Here is a 16,379-nt window from a genome sequence, read left to right on the forward strand (position 1 = left end):
GTATTAATTAAAGGTTTTTTTAGTGCTCAAGTTCTTGTGATCAGGGAATTTGGAAGTTGTGGCCCAACAAAGGATACCAGCTGAGCCTGGGTTGCTGTTTGTTGCAAGGGGTTGAGATGTCACCTTTTGAGTAGAAAGATCTGTGAAAAATCTATTTTGTATTATGCAAGAGCTTATAACTTCGTTAAGGCATCAGTGTTGTGGTGAATTGGGCAACGACTGGTGACAGATGCTCTCCCCCCCCACGTCTCTCTCCAAGGAGAGGAGGAGGAAGGATGAAGAGATTTACAAGTTTAGAAGGAACTGAACTACTTTAATGAAATATTAATAATAAAATAAAAATAATCAAATGGAATATATACAAAACTGTATCAAGCTCCCAGGATGACGTCAGCAACAGGCACTGAGGAAGTCCCAGACTGGACTCAGCAATGGATGGGAACTGGATTCCAAATCTGGAGACAGGAACACACGGATTGGGATCAAAAGCAGACAGAGTCCTTCTCAGATGTTGGCCATTGGAGAAAGAGGCTGACCCTTTAATCCCTCAGCTTTTATACAGAGCTTGAGGCACATGGGATGGAATACCCCTGTTGGTCAGACAGAGTCCTTCTCAGATGTTGGCCATTGGAGAAAGAGGCTGACCCTTTAATCCCTCAGCTTTTATACAGAGCTTGAGGCACATGGGATGGAATACCCCTGTTGGTCAGACTTGGGTCACCTGTCCTGTCTGCTCCTCCCCGCAGGAGTTTTTCCATTTCTGACCCTCCAACGGGGCAAATAACGAAATTAAGTGACCTTGGTTGTTATAGCAATAAGTGTAATCAAGAACGCAGGAGGAGCTTTTCCATTTCTGACCCTCCAACGGGGCAAATAACAAAATTAAGTGACCTTGGTTGTTATAGCAGTAAGTGTAATCAAGAACCTCTCTGCATACCATTCCTTGGCATTGACCATAAACACAGATCTTATCACTCTGAGAACGAACAGGTTTCTACACAATATGCTGTTAATTACAGAGAGTTAGAAGAGGCCTAGCTAAGAAGTTAAATTACTGAACAGAAAGTTGGTTCTATCCTAACCTCTTAACCTCAAACCAGGATAATCAGACTACTTCTAAACTATTAACTCTTACACTTATGAAAATATTGAGAATAGCCTGCTTTACACAGTTAAAAGCTCTGCATGTTTCAGCCTCGCTGGCAGAAGTTCTTACTTCTTACAGAGACAATGTTTAAATGGAGCTGCTCATATTAGAGGCACATGAGATTATCTGCTATTTTATTTTTTTCTTTATTTTTTTTTTACACTTACTTTCTTTTTCAGCCGTGACTGACTGAGCAGTTAGATTAGGTATAAATTGCTGTGAGATAAATGCCAGTATAGCATCGTTTAGTGTCAGGGGTGCTTTTTCAAGGGGATAGACCTGAAAAATATCATGCCAGGAAGGGGTTTGGGTTGTTTTAGGACTGTGGTCTTGTCAGTTGTGGGTCAAATGAGGGCGGCTTAATGAGCTGTGCTGAGTGCTGTCAGGAAGCAGGGAAAGAGGGGACAGGTTATGTACCTTCTTGGATTTTTATAGTATAAGAGCACAGCATTTTGTGCTATGAAGCTGTTTAATTTGCATTCTATTGCTCTGTGTGCAGACCAGTAGAGCCAGAGTATTCATATGTAATTATGTGACCTTGTATATCTGCCTTTTATTTAGCTTTGCTATGAAGTAGTTTAAGAAAAAAAGTCTACTTTTTAAAATAGATTGACTGGAATGAATGTAATATTGGAAATCAGCTAGAGTAAACTAGTTTACACTGCTGTTGTGTACCCCTGGAGGGGGCAGCAATGAGTTTTGCATTATTTACTTCTCTGCAAAATACCAAGGCCTTGCTATGAAGTAGTTAAAAAAAAAATCTACTTTTTAAAATAGATTGACTGGAATGAATGTAATATTGGAGATCAGCTAGAGTAAACTAGTTTACACTGCTGTTGTGTACCCCTGGAGGGGGCAGCAATGAGTTTTGCATTATTTACTTCTCTGCAAAATACCAAGGAGCAAACTGTCAGGCTTTCCAGTTATATTAGTGAAGAGTGGATTGACTTTGGGGTTGTTTTTTTTGCTTTTCCACAGGTTGTTCCAACAATCTTGGAGAAATTTAAAGAGAAGAAGCCTCAGGTAGTGCAGGCACTGCAGGAGGCCATTGATGCAATTTTTCTTACAGTAAGTGTGACAATTTCTCCCTTGTCTGAGAATTGGTCTCTAATTTTGATTTGCCTTTCTCTTGCTTTACTGAAACTAATGACTTCTTTATCCAACGCTACAGACCACTTTGCAGAACATAAGTGAAGATGTGCTGGCAGTGATGGACAACAAAAACCCAACAATTAAGCAACAAACATCCCTTTTCATTGCAAGAAGCTTTCGTCACTGCACACCTTCTACTCTGCCAAAAAGCCTGTTAAAACCTTTCTGTGCCGCACTTCTCAAGGTAAAGCAGGAGGAGCTGGTACTTCTCTGGCATTGATTTGAGCACTGCTGTTGTGACACATCAGATTGTTTTGGGAGAGAAACCCTTTTGCTAGTGCCAGGGCTAAAGAGTTCTTGTGTGCTACGTAGCCATTAGAGTCACTTTTGACTGATGTCAAACTTGAAGACGACTGTCAGTTATGGGAACAGCTTAGTCTCCTTTTTCTAAGTGTCTCTGAAACTGAAGACCCACCAAGTTTATAACAGATTAAGGCAGTGATTTGCAACTAATAAACTTCTGGGCACTGTGCCACTTGCTTCTTGCAGACAACTCTAGCAACTTTTTGTTGGAATACTATTTACTTACGATGAATAAAAGAACCGTCAGTGATTCATACGTTGCAGTTACACCAGGGCATTTATCAGTATAAACAATAATGATGTATACTATTTTTCTCGTGGCAAAATAGCCCTTGCCTTGTTAGGGGTAATATCCCTGGCTTCAAAAATGCAGATTTGAACAGGGTTTCAGAGCTTCAAACTCCTTGTGAACTTTCATGGTGTTGCAGTATCTATTAAAGCATGAATGTTTAGCCTTGCCTTGTGTGAAAGATCCAAAGATGAGAAGCTGGCTATATCTGAGAAACAGTAGGCTTGATCAGTGCATAGGAAAACAAGTGAAAACCAATCTTTTTTTTTTCTGCAGTTAAGGAATTGTTCTGTATTAGATGTAGATTTTTTTTGGAAAGGGGGGGGGATTTATACAGAAGATGGATTTAAGAATCTGTTTAGATATGAGCTGCAAGTCATATGATACAAGTTGTCTTTCTCTGCAGCATATCAATGATTCTGCTCCTGAAGTAAGAGATGCTGGGTTTGAAGCATTAGGCACTGCCTTGAAAGTGGCTGGAGAGAAAGCTGTGAATCCTTTTCTAGCAGATGTAGACAAACTAAAACTTGACCGGGTGAGTTTATGATAAATGTTTAAAAACACAAAACCCAAGAAAAAGCCCCAACCTCTATTTTTCCCTTTTAGATGCATTTTAGGCTAGAGAAGACAAAAGAGGATTCTCTAGTTGATGACTTTCAGCACGGGTTTTTGAAAACTTAATTTTTACTTAATGATGTTGCAGGGGATCTGGAAATCTCTTTATTTCTTGCTATATTATCCAGAATTTTTTCTTTGACTTCCACTACCTAAAATGCATTAGTACATTAAAATTATATCTCTTCATTCTTATGTAAAGTACCTGTTTGGCTTGAAGTCTTGAATATTATCTATGAGATGGATTAAGAGCTTTGGGTTGGGGTTTGGTTGGTTGGGTGTGCAGTTGTGTTGGCTCTTGAGCACTTTCTATGTCTGAAACAAAGTTTAGGGTTTTAGGTCATGGCCATGTGGTGTAATTCTGTATTACTAGACAGGTTTTGGTATTAAAGACTTCCTTTCCGACAACAAAGTTTTCATGTTTTTTGCATAAGGTGACAAGTTTGTCTAAATGATTTTATAATTTAAGGTGCTAAGAATTCCTTTTTAGAGCATCTATAAGTATCAGGGGTGTCTCAATGCTTTCTGTGTGTATAAATATGCTTCATTTTGAACTAGGAAAATTATTCTGGCAATACAGTGGCGGGTGATGCCATTGACTGGTTAACATTCCTGTGAGGAACACCGGATAAGAACATTTTATTAAGTAAACAATGTTTTCTAGAGTAGGCTTCTCTAGTTTCTCTAGAGTTTCTCATGTTTTTCTCTAGAGTAGGCAAGTTTGAGCTACTGCTGTTGAAGGTACACTGTACATTGTGGTAGCTAAGTAGTTTTAACAGCTTTTTTCTTTCTTCCCCTTTTTTTTTTTCTTCTTTAACTGCTTGCCAGATTAAAGAGTGTGCTGAGAAGGTAGAACTGGTTTATGGCAAAAAGACAGGAGGAGCTGCTGAGAAAAAAGAAAGCAAGCCTGTTACTGGGAAGACCCCTGCTCTTTCAGGGCCTGGTGGAGATAAAGAAACAAAAGATGCTGCAGCCAAACCAGGATCACTGAAAAAAGCACCTGCTGCGAAGGTGAGAGAGATGGTCAAGAGATTGTCTGACAATCACAGTTGTCTGTAATTTGCATTGAATAATTACTTACTGGCCTGTTGAATGTCTCCTTCCACTGAGGAATTGCTGTCCTTTTGTAGGAGTAGGTGAGCTCAACAACAAAAAGAATCTGGGACTTTCTGACAAGGTGAGAGAGATTGTCAAGAGATTCTGACAATCACAATTGTCTGTAATTTGCATTGAATAATTATTTACTGGCCTGTTGAATGTCTCCTTCCACTGAGGAATTGCTGTCCTTTTGTAGGAGTAGGTGAGCTCAACAACAAAAAGAATCTGGGACTTTCTGAGCATGGACTTGTTGAAATCTCAGTTTTTAGTGACACAAACTGTCTTGTCACTTACAACTTAATACCAGGTTTTGATATTGAAATAGTGATAGACCATTGGAGGCATTGAGAAGAGCCTCAGGTGTTGGAACATTCCTGTGCTCCATGGTGATAACGACTTCAGCCAAATATTACTATGATTCTTCTTATAACTAGCAAGGTTACTACTGAATTGTTGAGTATTTTCTTCAGTACTGTTTTTAGTTTGTTACCATAAATAATTTGAACCATTAGCCCGTACATGCTACCTTCCAGCATCCTAACCCATGGGATTTCTGCAAGCAGTTTCTTGAAGAGGTCAAAGTTAACCCTCCTGAAGTCCAAGGTTGCAGTCCTACTTGTTGTTTTACCCATGATCCTGAACTCTATCTTTTCATGGTCACTACAGCCAAGGCTGCCCTGAACCTTAATGCCTTCCACTAGTCCCTCTTTGTCAGAACTAGATCCAGTAGTACACCTCTCCTTGTTGGCTCCTCCACCATCTAAGTGAAGAAGTTACCATCAGTACACTGGAGGAACCTCCTAGACTGTACATGCCTGGCTATGTAGCCTTCCCAGCAGATATCAGGGTGACTGAAGTCCCCCATGAGAACCAAGGCCTGTGATTGTGAGGCTACTTTCAGCTGCCTGTAGAAGGCCTCGTCAGCTTCCCCATCCTGATCAGGTGGTCTGTAATAAACACCCACAACAGTGTCTCTCATATTGGTCTACCCCTTAATCTTCACCCACAAGCTCTTAACTCTCTCTTCATCCACTCCCAGGGAGGGCTCGATGCATTCCAGTTGTTCTCTCAAATAACAAGCAATTCTACCACCTTGTCTTGATGGCCCTGTCTTTCCTAAAATGGCCATAGCCATCCATGACAGTGTTCCAGTCACGCAAGCTATCCCACCGTGTCTCACTAATCACAATGAGATCATGGTCCTGCGACCACACACAGATCTCCAGTTCTTCCTGTTTATTCCCCATGCTGTGTGCATTGGTGTATAAACATTTCAGAAGGAGAGTTGAGCATGTAGTCTTCACCCTTGAGGGGTGGTAGACCTGGTTCTCAAAAATACTAGCCCACTGCCCCTCAAGTGCTGAGCTGTTACACCCAGGCACCTCTCTAGCAAGCCCAGTTACATCTCTGCACCCCTTTGAATCTAGTTTAAAGCTGTCTCAATGAGCCCTGATAATTCTTTTCTCTACAACCTCTTCCCCCCATACCTTATCTTTCATTGTCTTGTGTGTCCTTGTTACTGTACATGTTTTATGAAATGTGGTAGTCTGAAAACAACATATGAATTAACATTGGTCTACCCCTTAAATCCTCACCCACAAGCTCTCAACTCTCTCCTACCCCTTAATCTTCACCCACAAGCTCTTAACTCTCTCTTCATCCACTCCCAGGGAGGGCTCGATGCATTCCAGTTGTTCTCTCAAATAACACTCCCAGGGAGGACTCGATGCATTCCAGTTGTTCTCTCAAATAACGAGCAACTCCACCACCTCGCCTTGATGGCCCTGTCTCCAAAAATGGCCATAGCCATCCATGACAGTGTTCCAGTCACGCAAGCTATCCCACCGTGTCTCGCTAATCGCAATGAGAACATGGTCCTGCGACCACACACAGATCTCCAGTTCTTCCTGTTTATTCTCCATGCTGTGTGCATTGGTGTATAAACATTTCAGAAGGAGAGTTGAGCATGTAGTCTTCACCCTTGAGGGGTGGTAGACCTGGTTCTCAAAAATACTAGCCCACTGCCCCTCAAGTGCTGAGCTGTTACACCCAGGCACCTCTCTAGCAAGCCCAGTTACATCTCTGCACCCCTTTGAATCTAGTTTAAAGCTGTCTCAATGAGCCCTGATAATTCTTTTCTCTACAACCTCTTCCCCCCATACCTTATCTTTCATTGTCTTGTGTGTCCTTGTTACTGTACATGTTTTATGAAATGTGGTAGTCTGAAAACAACATATGAATTAAGTTAGCTCTAGGAGAAAGCTATTTCTTTGCCTACAGCTGTTATGGTACTAGAGAGATACATATTTTTTGACATTAGAATGTAGAAGTGTGGAAAAAGAGCAGTAGTCCTAGTATCTGATGAAGGAGAGACCTGTTTGAAAGCAATTCTACCACCTTGTCTTGATGGCCCTGTCTTTCCTAAAATGGCCATAGCCATCCATGACAGTGTTCCAGTCACGCAAGCTATCCCACCGTGTCTCACTAATCACAATGAGATCATGGTCCTGCGACCACACACAGATCTCCAGTTCTTCCTGTTTATTCCCCATGCTGTGTGCATTGGTGTATAAACACTTCAGATGGGGAGTTGAGCATGTAGTCTTCACCCTTGAGGGATGGTAGACCTTCTGGTTCTCAAAAATACTAGCCCACTGCCCCTCAAGTGCTGAGCTGTTACACCCAGGCACCTCTCTAGCAAGCCCAGTTACATCTCTGCACCCCTTTGAATCTAGTTTAAAGCTGTCTCAATGAGCCCTGATAATTCTTTTCTCTAGAACCTTTTCCCCCCCATACCTTATCTTTCATTGTCTCGTGTGTCCTTGTTACTGTACATGTTTTATAAAATGTGGTAGTCTGAAAGCAACATATGAATTAAGCTAGCTCTAGCAGAAAACTATTTCTTTGCCTACAGCTTTTATGGTACTAGAGAGTTACATATTTTTTGACATTAGAATGCAGAAGTGTGGAAAAAGAGCAGTAGTTCTAGTATCTGATGAAGGAGAGACCTGTTTGATTTTGGCTAACTTGTCTATTTCCTTTGTAGTCTGGGGGCCCACCCAAGAAAGGCAAACCAGCTGCAGCTACAGGAATGGGAGGTGCTGGGGCTAAAGGCAAGAAGGGTCCCGAGACCAAAGAGATATTTGAATCGGAGCTCTCTGTGAGTATTCTGCTATTTTCTGAAATACTAGATCCTTTGTATAAGTAGCTTTGGTTAATCAGTTGTTCAGCTGCTACAGACTTTTTCACTGAAGTTGTTTGATTTCTTTTGTTAGGGCAAGAAAAATAATATAAACTACATGTTCAGTGTATTCCAGTAAATGAACCTGTTCTTCAGGCTCTTGTTGATACTAGGCCATATAAGACAGTAAACAATAAATCATACTAATTGATATTTACCTTATTATTAGGGTGTATCACATTGTCCCTGAAGTAGGAACAGGTGAAAACAATATGACTACTTGATATGTAATTTTGGATGCATGATTTGCTGAAGGTGTCTGGTATTAAAAGCCTGAGAATACAGTATTCTAGAGTTTAGATTTAAATCTGAAGGAGAATACAGTAGTAATAAAACTAATTAATGCAAGTTTATTCCCTGCTGTTCATATTAAATTACACTTCAAGGAAGTGATTGAATTCTGCATGTTAACTGAGCATCTCCCTATCCTCTTGGTAGGGGATCAGGTAAACTAAGCTATCTGTAGTCAAACAGGAACAAAAAGCTATTAAAGCTATGTTAGATACATCAGCAAGTTTTTTGGACTGTCAGTTATCTTTAGTGTGTCAATTAAAATGAATACTTTCCACTTTGTATCCATTTTATGTTGCTGGTTGTACAGTGGAAAATAAGTATACGCTTCCTAAAGGTGATACAAACACTAATGAAACAAGGGAAGTTTTTATCATTTTACATACACAAAATAACTTTGGTTTTTTATTTTCCTAAGATGGATGCAGAAGAGATGTCTTCTCTCATCCAGCCTTATCAACCAGTGATTAAATGCTGTGAATGTTTACTCAGGCTTCATAAAAAGTCTTGCAAATTTTCAGTTACTTCTGCTTGATTCTATAAGTAGATAGTGGCTTCTCAAGATTATTTTTGACTGTCTGCACAATTAATCGTACTTCTCAGGGATTATTTTTCTGTTGCAGTACACCTTAGCAGCTCCCTAAATTCATCAGGCCCCTAAACTGTAATCCATACGAAATCCTTCAGCCTACAACAGGAAATTTTTCCTATTTTGTAAATGCACCACAGTGGAAGGGTAATTCCAGTATATTACCTGTCCTTAAGGGTGCTCCCCGCCCCAGGGGGTGCAGTGGGGTGTTAACCTTGTTCTGATGTGTCTGCAGATAGAAGTATGTGAGGAGAAAGCTGCTGCAGTCCTTCCAGCCTCGTGCATCCAGCAGCTGGATAGTGGTAACTGGAAAGAGAGGCTTGCCTGCATGGAGGAGTTTCAGAAGGTAAGCTGGAGCAGTCGATAAGAAGAGAGGCATATAGCAAAAGAAGGCAATAATTTCTTCAACTTTTTAGGCCTGGGTAGCTCTTCTAAAAACCACAGCAATAGTAGTGATGTGTCAGCACTTCAGATGGATTAAACAATACTTGCAAAAGACAAGTGGCTTAGATGCTTTATATTGGCTCCAATTCCATAACAATAGTGAGGTAAGTCTTTAATGTAGATAGTTATGCTTTTGTCAAAAATATTGGTATTTGGATTGAGGACGCATAGAGGTCTTTTTAAAACACTAAGTAATTCTAAATTACTTAATCTCAAAGATAGCTAGGTTTAAACAGAAAGTTTTGCAATGACTGGGCAAAGCCAGTCACAAGTAAATCCCTGCTGATTATATGTTCCGCAGCAGTTGATCATAATACTAAAATTTCAGTTGGCAAATAGTGGATGTTTGAAGGCTTATACAATAGCAGCAGTCTTCACAGCTGGTGGTGAGTGCTTCATGTAGTCACAAACTAAAAAGCATCACGTGCCACTCAAATGTGAAGCCTGGCTTTCGAGTGCTTCGTGTAGTCACAAACAAAAAAAAGCATCACGTGCCACTCAAATGTGAAGCCTGGCTTTCTGCCCGTGGTGTCTGTCACAAGAGCTCTGAGAGTTCACATTCAGAAAGGCATCAGCTTAGGTGTACAAAGAGTTCATCCTGCTGCACCGTTACCGTTGTGACTGAGTTCTGATACTTCAGTGGAAAAGGTGGCAAATAATGAAATGGTGACTGGCTGCACTGAAATGCTGCTGCAGAAGCCAGCTTCACTCAAATGCAAAGATGTAAAAGTTTCAGTGGAATGAATAAGCCTAACAACAGATGAAAACAGTAATTCAGATTACATTCAGGTTTACTTTCTGGTGTATAGTCAGCGTTCTGATGTGAAAGGTGCATAGTATAGTTCATCATAAAAAAAAAATAAAAAATAAAAAATTCCAGGGCTGGAATGGCCAACAGTGGTTGTAAGGACACTTTTTAATTAAAGAATATACAAAGTGTAGCAATGTGAATGCTGTAGTTTAAATGTTGGCTTAGTCCCTGTACAATGGGCTTGTTGTAAAGTGTGTCTTGTAGTAACGTTCTTCAGGTAAATTCTTATGCTGAGAATTTCTGCAACTTAGTTCAGCATTAAGAAAACATTTGTAGGTCAGCAGAAGTAACTTCTGTGTTTGGGTTTTGTATCACTGGTGACCCACTGACTGACTGAACGTTTGTCCTTTAGGCTGTTGAGCTTATGGAGAGAAGTGAAATGCCTTGCCAAGCTCTTGTAAGAATGCTGGCTAAGAAACCTGGTTGGAAGGAAACAAATTTTCAGGTAATACTTTATCCTTTAACAGCCCATTTTGTCACTTAATGTAAGTTTTGTTTCCACCTACAAGGTAGGTGCATATATGTCATTGATGGTCCTAGCACCGTGACCACAGTTGTATCTGTGGCTGATGAGAAGATAAACTCTGAAATTAGATTTTATTTCTGCTGATGGTTGAGACTTGGAGACAACACTTGAAGATATCTAGATATGTATGTACATACGTGTGTGGGTATATGTGTAGATAAGCTCTAAAAGTAGATAATGGCTGCCCAGTTTATTGATTGTGTGTGTATGTATAGATAGAAAAATGTGTATTTGTATGTGGATACACGAAACCATATATAAACAAGTGTGTGTATATAAAATATGTATTTGTGTATATAAACATCTGTGTTAATACCAACGTTTCCGTATATTCAAATGTGTATATATACATTTCTGTGTGTGTGTACACACAAATATGTATTTTATGTATACATTTGTGTTTACTCACAAGTACATATAATTAATATATTTTAAAAATATATAGAATAATAAATTGGGTCTAAAATATCTGAAGACACAAGTAACTTTCTTGCTGTTATGGACATTCCAGGTGATGCAGATGAAACTGCATATAGTTGCACTGATTGCACAGAAAGGAAACTTCTCTAAAACTTCAGCCCAGGTTGTGTTGGATGGTCTTGTAGACAAGGTTGGTGATGTGAAATGTGGCAGTAACGCAAAAGAAGCCATGACAGCAATAGCAGAGGCGTGTCAGTTGCCATGGACTGCTGAGCAGGTGAGTGAGCAGCAAAGGGATTCTTCCAGTAAATCAAATCAGAAACACTGTGGGGTATTCAGTGTGAGGAGAGAATTCTAAATCTTTGATTTTCCTCTTTTCAGTCTGAGGAAAAAAGTCCTAAATCTTGTTTTCTTTCTCTGTTGCTGCAAAATGATTTGTTTGCGTCTTTGATTTTCCTCTGTTCAGTCTGAGGAGAAAATCCTAAATCTTGTTTTTTTCTCTGTTGCTGCAAAATGATTTGTTTGCTCTCAAACTAAGACAGAAGTTATGCAAGTTCCTCTAAAAGAGGGAATAATGAGTAGTAAAACAGTATTTTGCTGAAATACTGCCAAAGCAAGTGCATGTCCATAATAAAGGTGTCTCTGGCTCCCTGGAAGTACTTCAGGAACTTCTGAGTCAGTTTGGTTGCAATTGTATTGAGCTGCAGTGGCACAACATTTATTTTTTTTTTTTCCTGGTATGTTACCCCAGCTGTTTCTGTTTACTTGCAAGGCTCTGTGGTTTTTTGCAGGTGTCTTCACTGCAGAAATTATGCAAGTTCCTCCGAAAGAGGAAATAATGAGTAGTAAAACAGTATTTTGCTGAAATAATGCCAAAGCAAGTGCATGTCCATAATAAAGGTGTCTCTGGCTCCCTGGAAGTACTTCAGGAACTTCTGAGTCAGTTTGGTTGCAATTGTATTGAGCTGCAGTGGCACAATATTTTTTTCCTGGTATGTTACCCCAGCTGTTTCTGTTTACTTGCAGGGCTCTGTGGTTTTTTGCAGGTGTTTTCACTCCTTTGTTAATTTGCTTTGTCACCTGATTTGCCAGTGAAAATTGACACTTAACTCTCTTGTGTTCCAGGTTGTGGCTATGGCTTTCTCTCAAAAGAATCCTAAAAATCAGTCTGAAACTTTGAACTGGCTTTCAAATGCAATTCTGTTTACTTGCAAGGCTCTGTGGTTTTTTGCAGGTGTCTTCACTCCTTCGTTAATTTGCTTTGTCACCTGATTTGCCAGTGAAAATTGACACTTAACTCTCTTGTGTTCCAGGTTGTGGCTATGGCTTTCTCTCAAAAGAATCCTAAAAATCAGTCTGAAACTTTGAACTGGCTTTCAAATGCAATTAAAGAGTTTGGCTTTTCTGGGTATGTCTTTGAAGTTTCTCTTAGCAATTTACTTAAATGTAAATGTTTCTAATCTACAATTAGTTGCTATGCAATTATAATCTACATATAATAATATACAATTAGAAGCTGCTGTCAGATTGGTCTGAAGAGGGTGGCTGCAACTGCATCTGAACTCTTGTTCCTTAAACTCTGCTGCTGGCTCTGTCAGGTGCTCTTCTAGCTCTAAATGTGTAAATCAAAGCATCTGACATTACTAATAGGATAGGGTACTATTACACTACTAAATGCCTCACTTGGCCTTCTCTGAAGACCATTTTTCTTAAACTTTATATACTGTAGGAGTGGGTTGGGCAAGGAGCTCTGGCATTGCATGGCTCTGTTCCTGTTCTGCTTTACACGTGCACCCAGGTGGATCACTATATTTTTACAGTTTTAAAAAAACCCCAACCTGCCAGCCTACAGAAGAGTACGTAGCTGCATGCTTATTGCTCTCCTTGGGTGAGAGTTGCATGGCTCTGTTCCTGTTCTACTTTACACCTGCACCCAGGTGGATCACTATTTTTTTACAGTTTTAAAAAAACCCCAACCTGACAGCCTACAGAAGAGTACGTAGCTGCATGCTTATTGCTCTCCTTGGGTGAGATACTGAGGCTGATAACAACAGGTTGGAGTTTTAGCCCACAAAATAGCCATTATTGCATCTGGTGCCGTGAGGGTAAAAAATGGATTGTCCATCAGAATCAGGGAATTTCATTCCTTAATTTTTAATCACCAGTCTTATCACTGAATGTGGTCAAGCATATGTCATACAGTTCACTCCTGAGAACAAAATTTCTAAGCAGTGAAGACTTCCAATACTAATTTAACTACTTGGGTAGTTACTATGCCTACCCAAGTTGTTTTGTATTAAACGAATAGTAACATTGCTTAAGTCTGGAAAATAAACTCTCTTTTTCAGTATATTCTCCCCAAAGTATGTATTTCCAGCAGGGTGATCTATGATACTGGAACAGCAGTGATTGAGGCTACACAAAGGAAGCTTCCATGATTGCCTGTTTTCTCTGCTATTGTAGTCAGTGGTGGTATAGAAGAGTCAATAATCTTCTAAACCTTCCTTTCTTCCTCTTGGAAATTTCTTTTTGAAATTTGTGCCTTTTTCTGGAAGATCCTGAGATGAGACAGACAAACAAAAAAACCCCCACCCCTCATCTTTATTATGTAGCCATGTATCAGGTGCTTAAAATTATTCTAGAGTCATCCCTCAGGATTTCAGTCCTGGCAATCATGTGGGTGTTGTAGTTTAAGAAGCTTTCCAGCTGTAATAATAGCAGTCTTTGATATAAATTATCTCATGTTTACTGTATTGATTTTCATAGTAGGCTCTTCGCTGAACCGATCTATTTCAGTAGTAATTTGACTACTGTCTGCACTGTACCTGTGATATTATTTTATAAATTAGTTGTATGAATCTGTTCTTGGCATGTTTCTTTTTCTTTACTGTACTGTGATAGTTTAGTTTCTTGTTGGAGTTTTTTGTGTTGCATTTTACTTAAAGGGTTATCTTTTTCCCCACAGACTGAATGTCAAAGCTTTCATCAGTAACGTGAAGACAGCTCTTGCTGCAACTAACCCAGTGAGTAAATTTAGGATTTTAATCCTGAATTATTATCAATCCTTAATTTGAAGACTGAGGGCTTTTATCCTCTCCCTGACAGGCTGTAAGGACTTCTGCCATCACCTTGCTGGGAGTCATGTATCTTTATGTGGGACCTCCTTTGCGAATGTTTTTTGAGGATGAGAAACCAGCCCTTCTCTCCCAGATAGATGCAGAGTTTGAAAAGGTATGGAGTATGGCTCTCTTACTACCAACTATCATCAAAACTACTTGGAAACTTCAGTAGCTGGAATCTGTAATAATATTGTGCTATAACCAGTATTTTTGTAACCCAACTAGATATGTTAAGTCAAAGCAGCTGCAAAGTCAGTATGTCTAGCTGTGTCAATAGTTGCTTTTTTCACGACAAACTTCCACAGTTTCTGGTTTTGTTTGAACAGCCTAATGTTTTAGAAGTCTGTCGCCCTCAAACAGCACACTTGTATCATGCAAGTGTGTTTGGTTTTAATGTCAAATGAAAAAACTGTAAAATAACCGTTTCTGCTGGTTTTGTTGCTTGCCAGATGCAAGGGCAGACGGCGCCAGCCCCAACTCGTGGCATTTCCAGGCACAGTGGGGGAAGTGGGGATGATGGTGAGGAAGAGGAACAGGAGGAGGTCGTGAATGATGTTGTGGATCTCTTGCCAAGAACAGATATTGGGTAGGTTTGGATTCTATCACCTGAAGACATGCTTCCACTGCAATTAAATACTTAGTGTTTGTTTATAAACACTTTCTAAGCAGAAATCTGTGGTGTTACAGCACTTGAATACTGAGACACATAACTAAGAAAATGGGCTTTTTACCTTTTTTCTCTTACAGTGATAAAATCACAGCTGAATTAGTGTCTAAGATTGGGGACAAAAACTGGAAGATCAGAAAGGAAGGTCTAGATGAAGTCACAAGTATAATAAATGATGCTAAGTTCATACAGCCAAACATAGGAGAACTTCCAACTGCTCTGAAGGGTCGTCTCAATGACTCCAATAAAATCTTGGTACGTTAATCAAAATTCTGTTTCAGCTGTTTCCAGCTTAGAACTTAAGATAAACTATTTATGGTTTTATGGTTTCTGAACCTTGCTTATTGCTCAGTGTTACAATGTCATGAAGTCAACAGTTGGAAAACAGTAAACTGTCTATTTCTAGATAATATGTTTGTCTGTTTTTATAAATATTTGCCTTGGCTTTGTATTAAAAAAAGCCTTCCAAAAAGGGAAAAATCGACTTCTGTTCTGAATGTAATGTAAGCAAGTCTAAAACAAACCCTGAAAATTAAATTTGAATAATTATGTCACTTCTGACAAAAGTGAAGTGTCCCTTGTTTGAAAATAATTTACTCAGAATATAGAAATAATTTATTTGTCTGTAGGATGAATAGTCTGGAATAGAAGTCACTGAGCAGTAAAGTCTAGGGGTACAGCAGTGTTGCTTTTCCTCATGTGACTTAGATTTTTGTGCACATGATTGTAACAGTATCTTATTCAAAGACTTTTTTTTTTCTGTGCAGGTGCAGCAAACACTGAGCATCCTTCAGCAGCTAGCAACAGCCATGGGCCCCAATATCAAACAGCATGTCAAAAATCTGGGCATTCCTGTCATTACAGTCCTAGGAGACAGTAAGGTAGGACACTCATCAAGATCTTTCCTTTTTGCCACTTGCTATCTGAGCTATGCCTGAGAATAACTGTTGCTGTTTGGACTTGCTTTAGAGAGGTGAATGGTAATTAAAACTTCTTTGGAAGCTTACAAATTTATTTGAAAGGTTCTTGCCGAAGTGACAACTTATTATCCAAATATGAACGTGTGCATGAATTTATATTCTGCCTGAGATGTGTTCTCCAGCTTGTAAATAAACCTAGTCAGTAACATAATTCAGCTTTTAAATGAAATGTGGTGACTCTGTCATAAAATCATAGAATTGTTTGGGTTGGAAGGGACCTTAAAGATCATTTAGTTCCAACCCTCCTGCCCTGAGCAGGGACACCTCCCACCAGACCAGGTTGCCCAAAGCCCCATCCAGCCTGGCCTTGAACACTTCTAGGGACGGGGCAGCCACAGCTTCTCTGTTCCTGTGTCTTGTCACCCTCACAGTGAAAAATTTTTTCCTAATATCTAATCTAAAGCCACAGCTTCTCTGTTCTAGTGTCTCGTCACCCTCACAGTGAAAATTTTTTCCTAATATCTAATCTAAATCTCCCCTCTTTCAGTTTAAAACCATTACCCCTCGTCCTGTCGCTCCACTACCTGATAAAGAGGGTGAAGGTAGCCAAGACCTTGTCAGGCCAATGAGAGTCTATTTACCTGCAGCACATGATTTGTTTCTTTTCCTCAATGAGTTTAAAGATGGGACAAGTTGTTAGCAAGGATGCTTGCTTCTTGTTTAGACACATGCCTGGATGTTACTGGT

General features: G+C 39.7%; 1 protein-coding gene across 1 annotated transcript in view; it reads left to right on the plus strand.

Moving 5' to 3' along the window:
- Nucleotides 1–16,379, plus strand: part of CKAP5 (cytoskeleton associated protein 5) — an 85,070-nt gene that overhangs the window by 41,394 nt on the left and 27,297 nt on the right. The window contains exons 10-23 of the mRNA XM_014950304.1: nucleotides 2,126–2,215; nucleotides 2,319–2,483; nucleotides 3,298–3,426; nucleotides 4,335–4,517; nucleotides 7,651–7,764; nucleotides 8,961–9,071; nucleotides 10,333–10,425; nucleotides 11,018–11,203; nucleotides 12,240–12,334; nucleotides 13,892–13,949; nucleotides 14,032–14,157; nucleotides 14,495–14,631; nucleotides 14,793–14,967; nucleotides 15,480–15,593. Of these exons, the coding sequence (XP_014805790.1) occupies nucleotides 2,126–2,215; nucleotides 2,319–2,483; nucleotides 3,298–3,426; nucleotides 4,335–4,517; nucleotides 7,651–7,764; nucleotides 8,961–9,071; nucleotides 10,333–10,425; nucleotides 11,018–11,203; nucleotides 12,240–12,334; nucleotides 13,892–13,949; nucleotides 14,032–14,157; nucleotides 14,495–14,631; nucleotides 14,793–14,967; nucleotides 15,480–15,593 (1,776 nt within the window). The remainder of the gene's footprint in view (nucleotides 1–2,125; nucleotides 2,216–2,318; nucleotides 2,484–3,297; nucleotides 3,427–4,334; nucleotides 4,518–7,650; nucleotides 7,765–8,960; nucleotides 9,072–10,332; nucleotides 10,426–11,017; nucleotides 11,204–12,239; nucleotides 12,335–13,891; nucleotides 13,950–14,031; nucleotides 14,158–14,494; nucleotides 14,632–14,792; nucleotides 14,968–15,479; nucleotides 15,594–16,379) is intronic.

This window comes from Calidris pugnax, unplaced genomic scaffold, assembly GCF_001431845.1.
Source record: "Calidris pugnax isolate Ruff unplaced genomic scaffold, ASM143184v1 scaffold68, whole genome shotgun sequence".
Taxonomy (NCBI): domain Eukaryota; kingdom Metazoa; phylum Chordata; class Aves; order Charadriiformes; family Scolopacidae; genus Calidris; species Calidris pugnax.